At 45.2% G+C, this 20,754-nt stretch overlaps 1 protein-coding gene across 2 annotated transcripts in view; it reads right to left on the bottom strand.

The window, feature by feature from the left end:
- ESRRB (estrogen related receptor beta) overlaps positions 1-20,754 on the bottom strand; it is a 135,931-nt gene that overhangs the window by 31,810 nt on the left and 83,367 nt on the right. For both annotated transcript variants that reach the window (XM_030031463.2, XM_030031457.2), the window contains exons 2-3: positions 15,293-15,702; positions 4,259-4,375 (exon numbers count right to left, since the gene is read on the bottom strand). In XM_030031463.2, coding sequence (XP_029887323.1) covers positions 4,259-4,375; positions 15,293-15,702 — 527 coding nt within the window. The remainder of the gene's footprint in view (positions 1-4,258; positions 4,376-15,292; positions 15,703-20,754) is intronic.

The following is a 20,754-nucleotide window of genomic DNA, read 5'->3' on the forward strand; positions in this document are numbered from 1 at the left end:
AACCAGCCAATGCCCAAAATCAAACCTCTGAGCCCACTTACACAAGCCATGTGTCATCTGAAATTATATCTACCTCTTGAAGACAAACAAATTGCTGTAGAACAGAAAGGCCATGGGTGGCTAGAGTGTGAATGGCAAGGGTATATTCTCCCCAAAACTGACAAGGTATATTGAGGTTTTAAAAGAGACCTGCCAAACGGCTGAAATTTCTCTATCCATCATGCTAGAGAGCCAGAGAGATCTAGATCTACTTTGTAGAGCCCAGAATTGAAGAGCTACACTTTGGTCATTGTGGGCACAAGACAGACAGTGCTGGGAGCAGAGAGGCAACGGAGTGGCCAAAGACAGGGATGCCCAGCTCTGAAAAATGCTTCTCCTCTGCAAGTTGCAGGGCATGTTTTCCTTCACTGGCCATCCCCACTGGCTAGGCATGTATGTAGATATCATGTTCTCCATTTGGGGTCAGCAGTATCACACGTTGCCCAGGCTTCCCTGATTTTTGCAGAGCAGGGGGTATGCACTTCTCCTGGAAGAAGCTGTGAAGATGCTTCATCTCCTGCTGCCTACAGGCTGGTGCTTCAGCAAGGCCAAGAGCAGCAGAGCGCAAGTTTTCTGGGGATTGTGCCTCTCCACAGGGGCGCTGGGACTGGAGTCTGCTGGAATCCTGGACTTCAGATTCAGCAGCTTCCTATCTGAGCCTGCTAGTGAGGGGCTAATTAATGCTCTCTGGGGGCACACTCCAGATGGAAGGGGAAAGTGAGAGACAGGCAGCCAGACAGGCCAACACTTCAGACATCTGAGCCAGTTGGGCTCCGTGGGCAGAGCTTTCTGCCTGCCACTTTCCCCAGCAAGTCTCGCCTGCCCTGCAGCGTCACGCCAGGAGAACCTGAGACAGCAAAGCTCTGGTGTCCATGCAGTTCCCTCGTTGCAATGCATTGATCGGGACTCTCTTAAAGAAAGTGGCCTGGATATTTGAGACACCTATTGATTGCTCCACTGGCTCTCTTCCTGCCCTGATCCTCATTCACTCAGCATTGCCTGAATAACCTGCACTTCTGTGTTAGGGCAGTCTCCCCAGACCTTAAAGGGCTACACGCACAGCTGTTTGCCTAGCTGCAGCCCATGTAGGGAGGAGAGAAGATGCCTGGTGACCCTCATATGCACTCCCCAAGGGGAAGGACTAAGTCTCTCCTGCAGCATAAAGCTGAGCATTTCAAGAGTAAGGCAGAAGCTTGAAGTCATGGTTAGCTGTTTTTGCCATGTTTGAATACCGGTGTCCTCTGCCTGAAGAAGAGGCTCCCGCCACATGTCCAGAAGGCAGGAGGTGGTATGTACATCACGTATGTTGACAATAACCAGGAAAATCTTTCCTCTCTTAATGAAAAGAAGTCATGAACTCCTTAATTAGTTACTAATGGAATATCATACTGTTCTTCAGAGGAAGGACAGTTTCTTCACCCAGAAATATCCCTACTAAGTTACCACCGCAGTGCCAAGGACATCAAGGAGAAACTTGTCAAGAGAAGAACAGTTTTCTAGATCTTGCCTTTAATCACAAGACTGTTTTTCTTCAAGCTCCTGGTAATCAAGCAGGAGAAAGAACCTGGCTTTGCAACCTTCTGCCATGGATGAACCCCAGCAAGAACAGAGAGGTATACTGAGGCAAAGTAGGAGGGGGAACTATTGAAAGGAAAAAAATCGTAGCTCAAGTATCAAGACACATCTTATCCTAATGAGTGCTTGGAGACTGCAGAGTAGGCCCTCTGGGGAAACCAAGACATCAGGGATTTTTAAAAACAGTTAAACTACTAGAAATGTACACCTGGGAACACTCCTGCCCTGGCAGAGAAAAGGGATGGATGAGCTAATAGGATGACAGATCAGAGATGGAAAAGACCAATGAACCTTTTCTAATCCAAAATCCCTTGCCAATTCTGCATTTTTGAGCAAGTCAAACAATTATGGATTTGTTCTTTCCAGAAACTCCTGGCTCTGTGGAGACCAAAGACTGTAAAACCATTTTTCTCCCTTTTTGGATTTAGCTTTTAAAGATGTGTATTGATTGAATTCTGTATACTAATACTTTGTGCTTTCACCAGGCTTCACATAAAGTTAACTAATCAGTCCTCACAATCCTTTTGCAAAGCAAAGCAGTATGACCCTTATTTCTCAGCTCTGGAAATTGAGCAAAATAAAGAGAAAAAAAGATGCCTGCCCAACATCACTTGACCACTCCGTGTTAGAACACAGGAGTCCTATCTGCAGATTGCTAGTGTAGTCTCCTCTGCTCTTCTTGATATTGTCGTGTGTTCTTGCATCCCATTACTATCAATAAATCTTTACACTGTATATTCCACAGCTCTAAATATTATGGGCAGGATCACAGATACACTAATATCAATAGCAAACCACCCTTCCCCAGTGGCTTTAATGATGCTGAATCAATCCCTATATGAATAACTAAATACACTTCAGCGCAAAAGCAGCCTTAGAGTCAAATTTCAGTTTGCCATGAGTAGTATCCCACAGGGCTCAGGAGTTCACGCACAGCATTGTGTGAGTGAACCTACATTGCTTGCCAGCCTAACTCTGGTCTGGAAGGAGTTAACTGTTTTCACACAACTTGGAGTCTAAGCCACAAAACCCTTCACAGGACCCTGCTCTAGACTGCATCGAAATCCCAGAACTGGAAGCAGAGAATGTCCTGGCCACACAGTCAGACACACCAGCGCCAGCTCCTGTGACTCTGCTTCCCCGGCTGCCAGCTCCAACAGGCTCAACTGCTTGGATGCAGGGCAGCACAGATTCAGGCAGCCAGCAAGCCTGGACCCATGCTGCTGCTCTGCAGAGTGACTGGAGCCACATCAGGCTTTTAAGGTTGTTTTATGGGCTTCATAGAGCAGGCGCATTACCAATCTGTGCTCCCACTAAAGCCAGTGTCACTTGTGTGGATTGGCGTGTGGGTAAAGGGATGTATCCCCTCCCCAAACTACCACATGCAGATAAGCAAGTTTCCAGCGGTCCCTCTCCAACTCCAAAAGTAGGTGCCTCCCTCCCAGCAGTGGATTAAGATCCTCTCACTCTACCATCTCTACACCTAGGTCAGGGAGGGCCAGACTACACAACTCTGCATCTCCTCCCCTTGGTAACTGGTGTGCTCTAGCAAGAAGATATTTAACCACAGAAACTACACATCCATCAAGGAACAGAACAGGGTTTAACATCTAATCTACATTCTTAACAACACTGTCTGCCATCAACTTGCCTCTCAAGAAAGGAGAGAGCCCTAGTGCAAAGCAATACACGCTCAAGTGACATTGTACAATTCATCACCAGTTGCTCTGATGGTATGACCTGGAAGCAAGCTGACTCCCAGCATCTTGGTTCCAGCATACAGGACTTGTACAGACCACAGCCAGCTGCTGTTCCTTGTGGTTAAACTGAGGGGACCATGCTCTGCCAGGTACAGCAATGCAGAGGGTTACATGCAACGCTTCTCCTTCCTTCCCCCTCCTCCCCTCACTGCCTCTCCCAGAGGGACCCAAGGGAAACAAAGCTTTAAAGTCAATCCATAAGAATGTGTTTAATTGCCACTGAATTCCCTGTGGTTCACCTTGAATGGACAAGGATTGGAGACGGGGGTGGGGGGAGGAAAAGCAGCACAGGAGTGAAGCTGAACACTGCTCAGAGAGCGCTGAACAGATCAATAGGCTGAACACAATGCAGGTTGAGCATGCAGGGCAGGGGACCCACAGCTCCCAGACAAACCTGTGCTACCCACCATCTTCAGAAAGTCTCCTGAGTGCTAATATGGCCAGACTTTCTTTGCACACTGTGCCATAGCTCTGCATTAACACCATCCTTCCCTTATGAAGCCCAGCCAACCCAGTCATGACCACGCAAGAGCCTGTCCTCCCCAACACTGCAAAATGACCTGGGGGGCAAGAAGAGCAACACCCTCCAGCCCCGGGTTCCTTTGGGAAAGGAAACAGTCTGGTACAGCTAGTTTCCAGTTATTTGTCAAATTTGCAAGTGCTAGAAGTAATATTCTAGCATGAGGTTGCTGACTAGAACCACTCGCCTCTCTGGACTGCCCTATTCGTCACTGCCCATCCTGACTGTTTTACAAAGCCTGTAAAAAGATACCTTTGGAAAGCCAGAGAGGGCAAGTGTGTAGTTAGCCTAGGAGATCCTGCAAGGCCTGGAGTCCCAGGTGCTGTTGGGACAGAGAACAATTCTCAGTCTGACTCTGTCTTACCTTCTTTTAGCATCCCCACTTTGAGGCATTTCATGAAGCGACAGGCCTGACAGGACTTGCGCCTCCGTTTCGTGATCTCACATTCATTGGTGGCCGGGCAGCTGTATTCAATATTCCCTGCAATCAAACACAGAGATGGTCACCCAGGAACCACGTTCCCCCCACTGACCCAGGGACAGGCTGTAGTGCCCAGATATTCCCACCACCACCAGTCTGTATATGCTGTATGTTTGCTCACTCCTTTGCACACACACAGACTCTGAGACCACAGCCAGCTGATGATGGCTCTTAGAGAGCCCAGCACTACTTATTAGAACACATTTCAGAAAAAAGCAATGCTGCTCTAAGTATTAGGAGAAACCTGTCCATTCAAGGGCCTGACTGCAAGGCTGGGCTTTCGGGCACAATGTGTCCTCCAGGCATGTCATCATCCCTTGTGCTGCATCCCTTATAACCTGGCCTGTTCCCTGAAGTCCAGGGCTGAGAGTGGGAGCAGTTCAGACGTTAGCAGCATTCCCTTTGCTGCCAGTCTTGCTCCATGTCTGTGAGATGGATGTCACCTGCCCTTTCTTGCCTTGCTTGGCAGACCAGGGAGCTCAGAGATGGCATTGCCTCCTTTGCTTCCTCCTGCCAGCTGGCATACTACAGGTAGCGCAGAAGCAGTAGGTCTGGATTGAGAGAGATGGATAAGATGTCCTGTAAAATGAACACAGGCTCTCTATGCAAATCCTTCCAGTTTTACTTTATTAGTCATTGTGTACCTGCCTCTCATCCCTCTGCACAGAGCATCAGCATTTCTTTCCTCATTCCCTTTCATTTATGATCACCTCACAACACTGCCTCCGAGACAAAGCAGGGCAAGAAGCATCTCAAAGTTATTTCTGGTCACACTGTATTTTATCATAAGCCAAGAATGTAACTGAAACATGGATTGAGGGTCTGATATGAGGATGTAAGTGGAATTATGCTAGATGACAGTGTAATGCAACAATTAGTTAGCCCTAGAAGACAACAAACAGAAATGGCTGTCTCCATCCTGCCATTCATTTTGGAGATGATGTTTCTGAGGAGGGTTATTCAATGTTTGCCATGGAGCAGGACTGGAAATCTAAGCTTGACAGTGATGCATGGACAATGACAAGACATTTAAGGCAGTCTAGCTACTGGGTAAATCAGGCAGCTCCGAAAAGGATTTCTAGGCTCTACGGTCAGTTCAGAAGAATGGAAAAGTTGGTTTGGTGGATTAGAGCAGGAAATTGAGATTCAAGAGTTCAGTCAGAGCTGTAGGGAGAAGTGTAGGTAAGAGCCGAGAGAACACACAGTATGGCCTTTCCATACCATCAGATTAGAAGCAGAGCTTACAATTTAGTAGCACTGGGACAGAACTTGATTTTTGTTCCTACTTCTGTAACGGATTTCTATGTTCTTGTGCAAGACCCTTCCTTCCTCTAAAGATGAACAATCTGATACATACCAGTCTCTGGGGGTGGTAATTAGACCTTGGGGCTAACCAAGCAGCTGGAAAGCCCATTGGGAATCTGAGTGGAAAGAGAGCACAGATTCAAAAGGAAGAAAGCACCATTTGATGTATCTCACCATGCTTGGCCCATGCTGGGTGAAACCCCAGGAGCACACAATCTCCAAAGCCTAAAGGTGATCCGCCTGCTAATTATAAACCTTCTACCTCTTGCCTCTTGTTTTGCAACAAGACTTGCAACTTGCCCCTAAGCTCTAGCCCAGCCATTCCATTCCTCACCATTGCTCATCTGCCCCCAAAATGCAGTTTGTCTGCAGGAGCAGAGTGTGCTTCACAAGTTGCTTCCATCCAGACTGTATTTCGTCATTGTGCAGCACCTGAATTTCAATAGCCAGCAATGTAGCAACGTTCTCAGAGAGCTGGAAATTGAGATTCAGTCTTGATCTCAAGGTAATAAAAAAACTTCTGCTCTAGACACAGAGCTCCAGCACATTACAGACCCATGAGTACAGAGGCCCTGACCTCATGATCAGATACTTGCTGTGCCCCACACAGGAAGGAACAGAGCAGGAACAAACCTGGAATAAAACTCAAACACGGTCTCACTTTGGAAGGTTTTGCTTTAGTTTCAGTGCCCACCTTTCTCACCAAAGCCAGGACCAGAATTCTGGAGAGATGTAAGATTTCATGTTTTGTGGTCCCAAGGCCAAAAATTTGCCCCCTAACATAGAGACACTACACCAAGGGCACTGAGCCCTTAATAGCAGCGGGAGGCAGTGACAGCCCTCATCTGGCAGCTCAAGGTGCCTCTACATTGTGTCAAGCAGATCCCCCAGCTTCTCCATGCCTCCAGCCCATGGACCCCTTGACAAGCAAAGTACTGGAAATGGTTTACAAAACCTACATCACAACTAAATCTGATAGTGTCAGAGTAGGTGTAGGTACTGGTTACCACATACACACTGTATGTACAGCTTGAAAAAGCAGTTCTCAAAGGCACTTCTGTACTGGGATCAAGCCTGTTAAAGGAGCAGAGCCAGAGGAAGGTGGGCACTGGGACTCCCCTTCCTGGGCAGCAAAGCAGCGGCCACCAAGCAGTGCAGCAGCCATATTGTTTGCTGGTAAGCACAGATGAAAAAATACACCCAGCCCTGGTGGGACATCCCGTTCAGCATGCTTATTGCCTTCACATTGAACACAGGCTCATGTGCCCCTTCCAAACACTGTGCCCAGTCTAAAGGAAGAAAGGACAAGCAGCTGTGTCTTACAGCCCTCTCTACAGGCTCTCTACAAATGCTAGAGGTAAGGCTCACTGTACCCTCTTCGCACAAGACAACACTGCCAAAGTAAATGGAGTTTTATATCAGGCCCCAAAACATGCTCTGCACTTCAAGGATTGAGAGCTACAGCTGGGGGCAATACCAGCTATTATTGCAGGAAACAGGGACATCACCAGGGAAGGCACAATCAGCATTACCCAGGCAGAACTCATCCAAGAAAAACTATCATCTCCAAAACTTTAACAAAGTTCTCTGACTTTTTTTTTTTTGTGTGTGTGTGTCTCAATTTCTTTTATGGGTCCTGGGGCTGGCTGCCAACACAGTGAGCTGCTCACAACTCCCTGTAATTTCTGTAAGTGCCCTGTGATAAAGTGATGAGATTAACTCATCGGAATTCCAGCAGCCTCCCAGCGGCTGGCGGTCACACCACCAGCCTGGCTGCTGGCACAGGGGGCTCAGAGAGAGTTTCCCTTTCACTACAGCAGCTGGGGGTGCTGTAAGGCCCTGCAGAAGAGCGTCAGCACACAAGGGTGCACATAGACAAGTCTGCATGCAAGTATAAAATTTAAGTCAAGTTTCAGTGTGTCATGAACTGTAGATTATGCAACCCAAAAGGGCAAAAAATGGGATAATCTAATAGGCAACGCCTTGCTTTGAACTGTTGCTTATTAAAAGAGATTTCCTTGACAATATTTACATTTGCTCTGAAAAAACTGCTAGGACCTCACCAATACCACGGGACAAGATTTACCTAAAAAATGGCTTCAAAAAATCAACTGGTGGGTGACCAGATCAGAGTTTGGATTTGTTCTAAGCCTTCATATGTCGCCTTGGAGGGCAAATCACTTCCTCTCTGTGTCCTAGTTTGCTCATCTGCAAAATGAAACGAGCGCCAAACCTACCTTCTGGGGAGATCATGAGTCTTGATTCATTAAGGTTTAACTGTACTTTAAAGCCTTTAGATGAGAGAAGCTAAGAAACAGCCAAGGACTATTAAAGTGATAGATCATGGTTTCTATGCTGGAGAACTGCAAAATTACCCTATTTTCTGTAAAATTAGACCTTTGACTGTTAAACAGCTTGGAACAGACTTTCCAGTGCACACACAATAGGAACACCTGAAAATTGCACGAGAGCTTGGTCATTGAAGAGACCCCATAGTCACCTCACTGGAAGAGGAGGGACTGGGAAGAGGAGAATGCCTCCCTGAGCTTGGGGAGCACCATAAAGTCCCACCCAGCTCCTGCTTCAGTTATGGACAGGGCTCCTCAGCGGAGTTAAGCTCAGAATTAGTATGGCACTGAGAGCATAAGCTGCTCCCTGTGTACTGATCCTGCCTTTCTATAAAGCCTTTCTACGAGGAAACTCAGGAAAGATTAGATAGAAGTAGCCAAGAAAGTCTTAAAGCTAAAACATTTTCAGCTTCTGTTTTCTGAAGAAAACCCCTCATCCTCCCTCTTTTTCTGTTTTTTTCTTCATTGCTTTTCACCATTCTTTCCCTCTCCTCTCCCTTCCTTCCGTACTCTGTCCTGCTCTGTACTGCTGCACACAGACCTCTTAACTCTTTCTTTGGGTGACTCAGAGGGCCAGATGACTGCAGCTTCTCCTGAATTTCAGGGAAAAACCCAGATTCAGACACATCTGCTCTTAAGTTCCAAATTCCATTCATTCAAGTCATGTCTTTCACTCTAGTGATTTGACACATCATGCTGCAGTTGTTACCAATGGTGTGGTGCCACTCTCTGCCAGCCCCCTGGGGCCAGAGGGCTGAGAATAGGAATTCCCAGGGAAATCCATCTCATAGGCACCTCAGCTCATGCATTTGTTTCCTTCTATCCCAATTTTTGTAACAATTGTTACACTGCCCTCACGGTTGTTTTTTTCTTTTGGTTGGTTGGGGTTTTTTGGTTTTTGTTTGTTTGTTTGTTTTACAAGAACTGCTTGCAAAATACTATAGCCTTAGGAAGGTCCCATCAGGCAGTCAGTATAATGCCTCCATGGCACAGCTATTCTGCATGACTGTGACAGTCTGCAGAAGAAAGCAACCCAACTTTTCAATAAGTCACTAGCTCTGATGACACTTTCATTTCAGGACCAACAAGCTTTTGTCCTGAATCCTTTTTATCTCCAATTCCGAAGGTAAAGAGATCATTCGGGTGTCTCAGTGAAAAGGGACCTGAAAACTGTAAAAAGGTCCTTGGTGAGTACAGTGCCAGACCAGCAGTTCCTCTGCCCTCAGCAGGCACCAGTCTGACCTCCTGCACCAGGATGGGGAATACTGATAAATATGCATGGAGTGGATTCCGTATTACCTTCCACCTAAATTAGTCCTTCTAACTGAGGCATCATAGCCTGAGTCATGGTGTGAAGAGAGGTACTTTGTGAAAATCAGAGGAAAATCTCTACAATGATCTGTGTGAGGTAAAAGGGGTTATTTTTTAAGCCACAGTTTTCAAAGAAAGGGATTCAAATATTGAACCTGTAAATCTGTATTTAGGCACTTGAATAAGTGACCTGATTTTCAGCACGGCTGTCCTATGCTTCCAGGGACATGTCCCTGATCTAGGTGCCTGAGTATATACAAGCATCAATAGAGGCTCCTATTTTTTGAAAGGAAAAAAAAAAAAAAACCCAAACCCAAACAAACAGCACAAAAAAACCACAAAAAAACCCAAACAAAAAAAAAACCAACAAAAGCAAAACTGAAAAACTCCCCACCCTAGTACACGTGTTTATCACTTGCAGGACAATGAGACTTTGGAAAAGCAGGTGAGATAAGCCCGAACGCTTAGATCAACAAAATTTTACTTCATTCAGCTTATACAGTAAGAAAAACAGAAATGTGAGGACCAAGGCTTCAGGACTCTTGATGCTATGAGAGGAAAAGGGGGTAGCTATAGGTGTAACACCAGCACTGTTTCCTCCTCAGGGTGGCACACCTGGCTCCTTGCTTCATGGAAGAGGAACTGGACATTTTGCACAACCTCACTCAAATCAGCCTTCTGCTTGCACGAGGATGCAGGAGATGGGCCCCGGAGCTCCCTAATGGCAGCAAGTTTGTTTGTAGGGTTTCTGACACAGAAATACTTCACTGAAGTTCTACAGAAAAGATCCTGCACAGAGTTCTCTGTATAGATGCACTGAGGCAAAAAGAAAACACAAGACTAATAGAGTTGAGTGCACTGGAGATGGTTTTCTGAATCCAAGTGCTAGAGCTGTGAATAGTAAGCAGCACTCAGGCACTAGATCTGGGGAATACTGCACTTTCCCTGGTTAAGCTTCAAAAGTTTTTGGAAAGCTCAGAACATCTCTTGTTTTTTGGCTGTGAAATCCCACCTGAAAAGTAGCAGGCATGTTTCTGAGAAAGACAACAGGACAGGACAATGCCTGGCTGCCGTGGCTGCTACTGTAGGGACACAAAACCTCCCTTCCGCATCTCACAGGCCCTTTGCTGATCCTGTGGATGGTAATGCTCTTCTGCTCAGGAAAATGAGCAAACTCTCTCAACTGCTCCTCCCTTCCCACTCTAACCACTATAACGACAACCAGGAAGACCTAGAAGACTACGGATTTTGTTACAAGCCTGTTATAAATCCCTACAAGTCTTCTAAGCTGCATTATCCACATTTTAAGCCCCTTCTTGGTGTAAGGGCATCCCAGCACAGCAGTTGTGTTGCTACATGCACTGAGTTTGAAGCTTGCAAGACTCAAGCAGGGAATCCACAGATGCAGACACTTTGCCTGATACACAACCTGCCTATTCAGAAGATGATGGTAAATGTGTCTCTTCTCTCTGACTCTCCAATAACCAGTTCTCCCCAATATCACTGCTTGCAAGTGTGTATCACCTTATGGGTATGAGTTCCAAGCACACAATGAGATGATTCACAAAGATCAGAGAGAGAAATCTTAATTCAGATTTATTTTGCTGAGCTTTAAGCTTTTATTTTATATTAACGGGTCATTTTAGAAATAGCCTTAATTTTCACCATTTGAAGATGAAAAATAGATGAAGGGTAGTCACAGTCATGAATATGTTGAATAATAAAGGACTCATATGGTTACATAGTACTGTTACTAGTTAATATTCTGAATAGGAAAAACTACCTACCAATTGTAACAACTGATGACCAAAAGATAATGACAATATATTTGACTGATATATAACACTCTATCTACTGAGCAAACTATTAAAAGAAGGAACAGAGTAGAGTTAGATTAAGAATTTGTATCCCATAAGAAAACCAGCATTTGCCTTTGCCCTAAATTCGTATGAAAGGATTAGTTAGGATTTCCATGCAATAGAAATTCAAAAAAATTTTAATTCAGAAACATCTAAAATGCATTATCTTTCATGTAACAGACCCGTCCCATTATGTTCAGCTAATACGAATTTCTGGGTTTCAAACCAAACCTCTCTTAAGCACCAACAGCAGCACACTTCAACATGCCCAAAACTGATATTCTCTCCTGTCTTCGCTAGGTTGCACCTTCCACAATATTCACAAAGTCAGGTGATGCCCATGGCACATGTTTTTATGGAGGACACTTGCATCATGGAGGTAAATGCAGACTGCCACTAGAATGTAATGGGGACCCAAAGCACAGTTCCCACAAAGCAATACAGTTGTAGAGAAACAGGATTAAAGTTTTGTCAGACAAGCCTAGCTGACGGAAAATGCATCAAGTCAGTTCAGAATTTCTGACTCTGCCTCAAAGCATGGGAAGTCCAGCCCTGGGGTTCAAAATAACATGTTCAGAGAGAAAGGCCTGCAGCCCAGTGGCGCATGCTGTCATCTCGTCTCAGGTTTTCGCCTTTCCATCTCAAGCATTGCCAGTGCTGCAAAGTGGAAATGACACACAGGTTTCCAGGCCTTGATCCTTCTCTTGGGCCATGTAACACAACATGAGAGAGGTCATAAGTGTGACGCCCCCATAACCTGTGGGATAGGTTAGGATGTGTTGCGTAATCCTGGCTTAGTTCAGCAAAACCAAACACTCCAATTCGGCTTGAAGTGAATCAACAGTTTGGATTTTCCTGACCTTTTTTTATCTTATCATCAACATTTTCTTTGGGGAAATCTGACTTGGTAAAAATTCTGCTTTTCTTTGGAAAAATCCTACTGATGGAAAACTCCCACATAGCAGTAGTAGTGACTTCAGAGATAACCAGCCATGTCCATGCTGGCTTTCGGCCTACCTTCTCCGCATCACTTGAAAAGCAACAGCCCTTGTGCTGTCCAGGACAGCCTGGCCTCACCTGTCTAAGGGGGAAAGTGAGTTGCAGAGCTGTCAGGCTCAAAAAAGGTCTGCAGCTTGGATGTCCGTTCTTCCCACTGCTGTAGCAGCAGGCTATTCCAGGATCCTCTTGCCTCAAGACATGCAGGTTTTACATGAGTTAATGCAGCTAAAAAAAAGAATAGGCAGCCTGGGGTCATTTGTAGCAAGGGAGGGGAGTCGTTGTGGGGGTGGGGAGGGGACTTAGCGTGAAGCTCTGCTTTGTGATCAGGGGTATTTACATAGGGCTGCAGTAGTCTAATCATCCAGGACAGATTTAGACCCATTTTATAGCAGCATGCACACCTGTTACTTAATAAAGTTACCAAATGTAGGGCCAACAGATTAAGTACTCTCATAATAGTCATTAGTTTTTCATCTTTCAGAGCTCAAGCACACAGAAGTGAAGTGGCTGGTCCAAGACCACAAAAGCCTGATGATGAATTTACCTACTGCATCTCCTGAGCACCTGGGAAATCCTGGGGTCGTAGCTCCATCTCTATATTCAAACCATTGAGTCAATGCCATTCCCAGATACCAGAATCATGGCAAGTCTTTTGATACTAGCAGGGAATGCAATTGTATAACATACACATTTGCATGCTTTCTGCATACCCTACATCAATGTTAGGCAGCCTGGATGAAGATTTTCCCACTTCTTCAGGTAGATGCTTAACACATCTACTAAATATAATAGAGCTGCAGGACGAACACCTTTTGGAAATGCTTTTGCCACTTGCCATCTCTTCTACGTGATCCTTAAACCCTTTTCCCCTGCATACCCAGGGCTGTGCTTGGATATTGCATGCCTTGCAGCAGAGCCCTGCGAACAGTGCATTTTCTTCACTCAACCAAACTCTGCAGCCCTATTTGCTGCCCACTCCCCTGGGCTCAGACTTCAGCTCCACAGCTGAAATTGCTCACCCTCAGGCACAGCACGCTCGACTCTCCCACTCAGAAGAAAAGCATTTTGGTACCTTAGTCGCTAGCCCAAGCTCATGACAGGGTGAGAGAAATCTCCACTTACTCCTTTGCCCCATCTGTTACACATTAACAGGCGATCAGTTAGGGAACCACAGGGAGAATATAGCTGTGCTGGGGAGAGGGGGTTGGAGAGAAGCACTCTCCCTTCTTGGGATTAAGTCATCTGACATATCACCCAGGCTGATACAGACTTCAGGTACTGCTGCCCTACATAATTTTCTTTTGATTTTCTCTGAAAACTCTTCAAAAATTCCTAGGTCTTTTTCTCTCTCTCCAGGTTAGGCCTCTCTTCTGCTCTGCCACAGAGGTGCCCCAGTATTGCTCCTATGAGAGGTTGGTTTTTCAGTCTCTTCCTATAAAAGAAGCTCCTAGGGCTTTGCTTCAGAATACTACCCTGTCCCTCCTTTAGCACCTGAATGTGCCAAAAAGAAACACTGGGAATGGGTCCAAGTGCTGGAGGAGGGACAGAGCCAGTGCTGACAGTCAGAAGTGCAAGTAAAAGTTCACATTCAATCACAGGAGATTCAGCAATGACAAATCACAGAAACACTGCCAGGAAACAGGCCAATGCCCTAGAGATGGCCATGCTTTCCACACAGCATAATAAAAGAGGAAGAGTCAGTGGGGCAATAAAAAGTGATTATTTCCACAGCTAGATAATAGTAAGGAGAGACATCTGGAATCTAAGAAATTAAGCTAGAAATAGTGAATTCTGCAGAGACCTGGGCTGAACTGCACCCTGTACTGCTCTGTCCACTCCAGAGTTGGACATTCCCAGTGACAGAGTGTAATCAGGCCCATTCAATGAACAAAAATCAAATAAGTGCTCTCCCCACATGTGCATTTCTTTCATTTCACAGGAGATAAGGAAGTGTTGGTGTAGTGGATTGACCCCAGCCAACAGCCAAGTACACACACAGCTGCTTGCTCACTGGACATCTGTCTCTAGTCAACCCGCCATGATTGGGTAAGCTCAGTACACTTTCCACTGGAAGGTGAATGATCCTGTCCTTTTTCCAGTCAGAGAGTGTGAGAAATAAAGGGAGTATCTGTACGTCCAGGCATGTTTGCTCACACGGGGCCTGCTTATGTAAGTACACCCAAGCATCCATGGATATTGGAGCTTGCCTGGATGCACTCCCACTTTTGGCTATACCATTGTACCTGCGTGTGTGCACACATGCGGCATACCTTGGGCAGTCAGGACACAGCCATACACCTCATATGTGAACTGTACATGCAGGAGCAATGCACTGCAATTCATCTACACATACATGCAATGAGGTTTTCAAAATCACCTGAGGAACTTCTCATCCTTAGTAAGACTGAGAAAAACTGGGTATCTCTATCTCCTTCAGTGCCTAAAGTTTTTATCTTCAAAGAAGTTGCATCTGAACGAAAGGGGTTGGTGAAATTGGAAAAGGATGAACACAGGATTGACTGTCATCCAAGTGCCCTGTCCAGCCTTGTGGTGAGGTCTGTATGGAGTTCACAGCCACAAATTAAGACTGGCAGGACAGAGTGAGAACCTCTCTATGCCTGTAATGCTGCAGTTTTCACCTCAAGGTGCAGACATCTCTAAAGAGATGCCATCTCTAGGCAGGGGCATCCATTCTTCAAATGAGCCTTAAAAACACCTTTAGAGTGCAAAGCATTTCCTTTCCAGGCCTCACTCCACTAGCAGCCACATTATCAGGGTATCAGTGCCACCAGCAATGGAAGGAAGATCCACTAGGCCAGACACCCAGACCTGGTAGCCAGCCAGCCTAGGAACGCGGCAAAGGTTCCTACCACCACAAAGCCTTAACTTCATGTCCAGGTTGATTTGGAAGGACCAGAGCTGAGCAGGAGGAGAGAGGAAGCATACAAAAGGATGGAGGGTTAGGTGCATTACCTTCATCCTCCCTTTCCCCCTTTTATATGACATGGAAACACTGCAGTCTCAGCAATGTCTGGGGCCGCCTCCCATTTTTGCTATGGAGTGAATGTCTCGGTGTCCCTCCCTTCCCACCATACCTTGAATAGTCCTCTTGAAGAAGGCTTTGCACGCCTCACAGGAAGCCACGCCGTAGTGGTACCCAGAAGCAATGTCCCCGCACACCAGGCACAGCCGCTTGGGGATTGCATTGAGCATGTACTCGCACTTGGTGGGCGAGTCCTCCATGATGGCGCTGGCGCAGTCGTCGTAACGCTTACGGCAGGACCCACCGCCAATCCCTGTGCCATTGAACATGGGTGGTGAGTCTAGGCCATTGGGGTGGCCACCCATGGCGATGCCGTAGCCACCGCTAGCGTCGGAGGAGCCACTCGGGCTGTGGTGGCTGATGGCGTCGATGCCAGAAGATGGGCTGGAGGGCTCCGTCTTGATGAAGGACCCACAGCTGGAGGAGAGGTGCCGCTCCTCCGTGGCCATTCTGCCGAGCAGCCTGCGGGGAGAGAGCAAAGGCACTCAGCGGCCTCCTGGCCAAACCCAGCTCCAGGTTGGTCAAAAGAGAGCCCTGCTTTTCCCACCTCAGTCCAACTCCAGCTGGCTCAGGCAGTTCGCCCCCACCCAGATCCTTCTCCTTCAGGGGTATCAGTACAACTCACTAAGAATAGCCCATCTACTCCCCACAAAATCACATTAGAATAAAGACAAGGCTATTCATGTAGATCATGATTCAGGCTGTTCACAGGCTGCAGTGCTGGGAAGGGGCATCAGTGCTGATGAGGCACAATCTACCCCGAACACAATCTACCCCTGGGACAGCAGAAAGAAATGCACCTGTCTGTGACAGGCCAGGTGAAAAAGATGTTTGGTTAGTTCAAGATGTGCTGCCCTGGCTCTAAGCAAAAAGTTCACTAGCAGACCCTGCAGAAAGGACCTGCTCAGATTGGATTTTCATTTGTAATACAGAAGTCTTGATTAATTTTCATATTGGATTCCTTACCCCCTGCTTCACTATCATCATTAAATGGGGAGCTTAGAAATTGAAGGAAAATCATCTGATCAGGTGTTTCCTCCAGCTTAATCTTAATCTTTCTTCTCTTTACTAGTATAGGGCTTTTGCAAGGAGACACTTTTCAAATTCCCACTTCTTAGAGAGAGGGTTATGCTCTTAAGTATATGGAAAGGACTGCATCTTTATCAAATTCACAAGCTCTTCTTATTTATTTTAGTCACAGATAGTCTTACTCCTTACATAAATGTTCAGCCTTTTTTTAGAACACTGCTAATTTTTATGATATCTTACAGAAATGAGTTCCAGGGATTATTTGTGCGGTGTACGAACAAACAAAAAAATCCCACTTTTATTTGCCTATACTGTATCTGCAGCCTTTCAGGCTCCCTGAACGTCTCCTGACTCTCCTTCTCAGGAAATGTACTTTTGCCATGTTCTCCTCATTCAGCTCTTCATTATCTATATAATTGTTCTTCACGCAGAAGTTTTTGCAGACCTCTTATCTGCTTCATCATCCATCTCTGAACTTCCTCTAGTCTGGCTATTTCTGTTCAATCCAGAACAGAGTTCAATGAGCCAGCTCCTCAGCAGCATGAAACTGGCACCGCTCCATCACTTCTCCAGCTGAAGGTCTGGACAGTAGTCAAGACAAAGGCATGCCATCAATTACCTACTGACGTTACCATATTTTCAGTGTTATTTTCAGCCTATCTATTATATAACTCCTTACACTGTTTGCTTTTTTCCTCTTTAAATTAAAATCTAAATTGTTACCATTTCTTCAACAGAGAATATCAGCAAGTTACTTATTGCAATCCTCAGATCTTTTCCTGAGTTGCTACCGTTACTTCAGAATCCATTAAGATATATGCAAAATCAAATTAATGCCTTCTGGTGTGCAATGTTTTGCAATAGTCAACATTGCATTTCATCTACCACTGTGCTGTCCATGCACCCAGCTTTATTAGGATCCTCTGGAGTTCTTCAGTCTTTCTTGATAATTTGATGTCATCTGCAGAGTCTCATTGTTCACCCACTTCCCAGATCATTAACACATGGATCAAACACCACAACACTGATCTTTGTGGGTGATTCATGTTAACCTTTACCATGCTGAAAATTGACTTCTCTTTCTTTTCTGGGTAGGGTATTTCTACCCTTCTTTTCTGTCTCAGACACTTCGTAATTGATAATAGTATTAACCTGAGAGGTTAAATTTTCCCTTCAGCAAGATAATTTGTCAAAGGCTTTTAAGAAAACCTAAATACGTGCATTTTCCTGATGACATGTCCAAAGAATTCTGACTGACTGGGGATGCTTGGGTTTTCTTCTTGGAAGCTCTGCTGGTTTAAAGTTACTGTACTATGGTCATGTGGGTAATTTCTATTTCTATTTCAGTTTCAGCCTATTTACCTGGTATTTGTGGCAAATCCTTCTGCCAAGAGGTAAAACCCAGCAGGGGACAGGACAAAACATTCTGTGATACAGCAAGGCTGGAGTGCACACTTATATATATATCATATCTGTGTGTCTGTTGATACGAATGTAGAAGTTTGTATGCAGCAACTTCACAGTCCTGCATCCTTATGATCTCATTTGACCCAAGTATCTCCTAATTTTCCCTTCTCTGTTTCACCCTCAATGTTTGACCTCATCTCCTATCTCTGGAATCGATCGGCCAAGTTTGTTATTTGGCAAGACTGTTGACCTTGAGAGTATGGGCAGGCATCTCACGTTCCTCAGCTGCTTTGCCTGGTGTTACTTGAGAGGAATCCAGAGTTTGGTCCCTCTCAGAGACAGCATGATGAGTTGATGAATGCCCATGCTTTGCCCAGAGGGTCACACTGGACCAGAGGCCATGGAGCAGTTACAGGAATAATTGCTGCAGGTGCATTCATCTTTAATCCCGCAGGGCACCTAGACAGATTGCAGATCTCCTGGTGGAATGCCAGCTGACTGTGTGGAGGAAGATGAAGCTTTGCTAGCTGAGTCCAGATCTTAGCATCTCACAGCAAAGCTGAAAGCTGCTGTGCTGGCCAGATTCTGGAACCTTTCCCTACCTGAGAATTGCATTTGTAGTAAAAATCTGAAGATCACTGGGCACAATAACATGAGATTAGGGTCAAAATGGAAGGCAAAACCACCATAAAACACTGCTCTGCACTGAAAAACTCCACAGTAAAAGGAGTTGGAGTTGTAATGTTAAGGGCAGACAGAGGACAACGCTATGAAAAAGGCATGACAAGGAGGTGAGCTATACTGTCAGATTCAGTCAGCAGAGTTCAAATCCCAGCTTCTGTCTCTTAAAAAGCCCAAAATTCACAGAGGACCTCAATAGGACCCACTAAGGTATTTCCCTCCACTGCAAAAAAAAAAGAAAAAAAAAAAAAAGAGGGGAGCTCAATCTCCTAAGACCAACTCACTTCTCAACTCACAACCTCAATTAAGGAGCCTTCCTCCCCAAGGCAGGCAAACAGTGATTATCTGATAGTGAATCGAGGATAGTAACAAACCCCCTACATCCTTACAGCTGAGGATGCTCCTGTTCCCTTCCAGGATACAGTAATACATAGCAAGTTCTGGTTAGATGTGAACGCATGCTTTAGAGGCAAAAGTCCTTAACACCAAGACAGATCAAAGATCATAGGTAAGGTACTCCAGCCATTCCAGAGCTTGTGTTCTTCTTTTCTGGCCTCTGCTACAACTTGCGTAGTTGACTATTGCTGGGTAGCACACACTGAGTTAAGCCTCACCAGCTCCGACTTTCTGCAAGTCTCATGGAGATCCTCTGGTGATTTTTAAACAGACTCAGAGTGTCCCCTGGCAATGAAATACAACATCTTGAACTTCAAGAAGAACAGCTAAATGTTTTTTGCAGAGTTCAAAGTGATGAACAGCCATTTTGCCCAGCTCTAGTTACCTTAATAGGAATGTAAAAGGAGAGAGACTTGATCCAACTCTCCTCCGTGCTGGCACAGGAAACTCCGTTACTATTTCTGTGCCCATGTAACAGGCTTAGAGGTTCTAAACATTTCGTTCTTTTCACCTTTCCTCATCATAGGTCATTCCCTCTAATCCCTTTAGCATCTTTGTGGCCCTTCTCTGGATTTGTTCCAACTTGCCTGGGTCTCTCTTGTAGCAAGGTGCCCCGAATCACACAGTGCAATGCCACAGCACTACAGGGGACAGTCACTCTGGAAAGCACACAGCCGGGCAGACATATGGACCAACTGAGCAGTAGCTTTGCCAGACATCAGGTTGCACATCAGCTCACATCATTTGATAGCCACTGTCTCACTGGGACCTCTCTGAACATAAGCTGCTTTTGCCACCGTGCTCTGCACAACATGAAATTTGGAGATGCTCCTTGTTCCAAAGTAGATCCAGTATCATCTTTAAACCACACACTGCTAATTGCCACTTGTTTTACCAAAGCCTGTTAATAATGCTCATTTTTTCAGCCTAGCTCTTCTTTCTTCCACTGTAATTTTTTTCTAGTATCTTCAGTTCTGTCAACTGTAAATTTGAGAACTATGCCTTTTACATTTTCCTCCAGGTCACTAATGAATATTTAAAACCAAAACACAGCCCTTTTGGACACCACCTTTGCAGAAGGATAAAGAATGTCTCTAACCCTTCTGTTTACACTCTGTCAGCTAATCCACGATTCATTTCACAGGATTTGTATCAAAACCAATTTGATCTAATTTCCCTAATAAGATCTTGCACAGCTTTGTGTCAAAAGCCCATGCATGGTCCAGAGACAGTCTATCCACTGCATTCCTTTTGCCCACTAATTATCTAATTGTATCAAGAAAGGTTATTGTCTGCTGTACTCTTGTTTCATAAACCCACTGCTGTTTATCACTAACAATGTTGTTAGCCTTTACGTGCCTATAACTGCCCTCAGACAAGCATGCTCCTATCTCAGTGATTCCGGATGTAAATACGCAGGTTTAGACTAAGTCAACATTGTGCTTTAGGTTTTTATCCATTAGTGTTATCTCCCTTGGGTAGGGATATTGGGTTAACGTTACAAGTTTCTCCAATTCTTCTCCAGCCTTTCATCTTTTGCTATTTCTCTATAGTGGCTGGACTGCTTATGAGTTTAATGCTCTCTTGAGAACAACAGCAATAATAAGAGAGGGAAAGACTGCTAGATGGACAGGACCAGAAAGGCACAAAAGATTAGTGTTATAAAATCAAGGCAGTAAATATTGTCCCCCAATTTTTTTTTTCTTTTAAACTTCAAGGATTACAAGTTTGGGATTGATGCAGATAAGGCTATTTTATTGCACATCCTTTCAGGTTATTTTTGCCAGAAATAGTCATTTGTAGCTATGTTCACCTCTTTATTCTACATCTGGATATGAAAATTACAGGAATTCAGTACTCTATCTACAAGCCTTCACCTGACTCAAGAGGAAACAAGGTCCACCACTCACACCTGCTTAGCAAGACAGCCAGAACAATATCCAGCTTTGTAACAGAAGGTAACCTTTCCCTATCAGAAGAATTCTCTATTGGCTAAAGGTA

Source organism: Aquila chrysaetos, chromosome 2, assembly GCF_900496995.4.
Source record: "Aquila chrysaetos chrysaetos chromosome 2, bAquChr1.4, whole genome shotgun sequence".
Lineage (NCBI taxonomy): Eukaryota > Metazoa > Chordata > Aves > Accipitriformes > Accipitridae > Aquila > Aquila chrysaetos.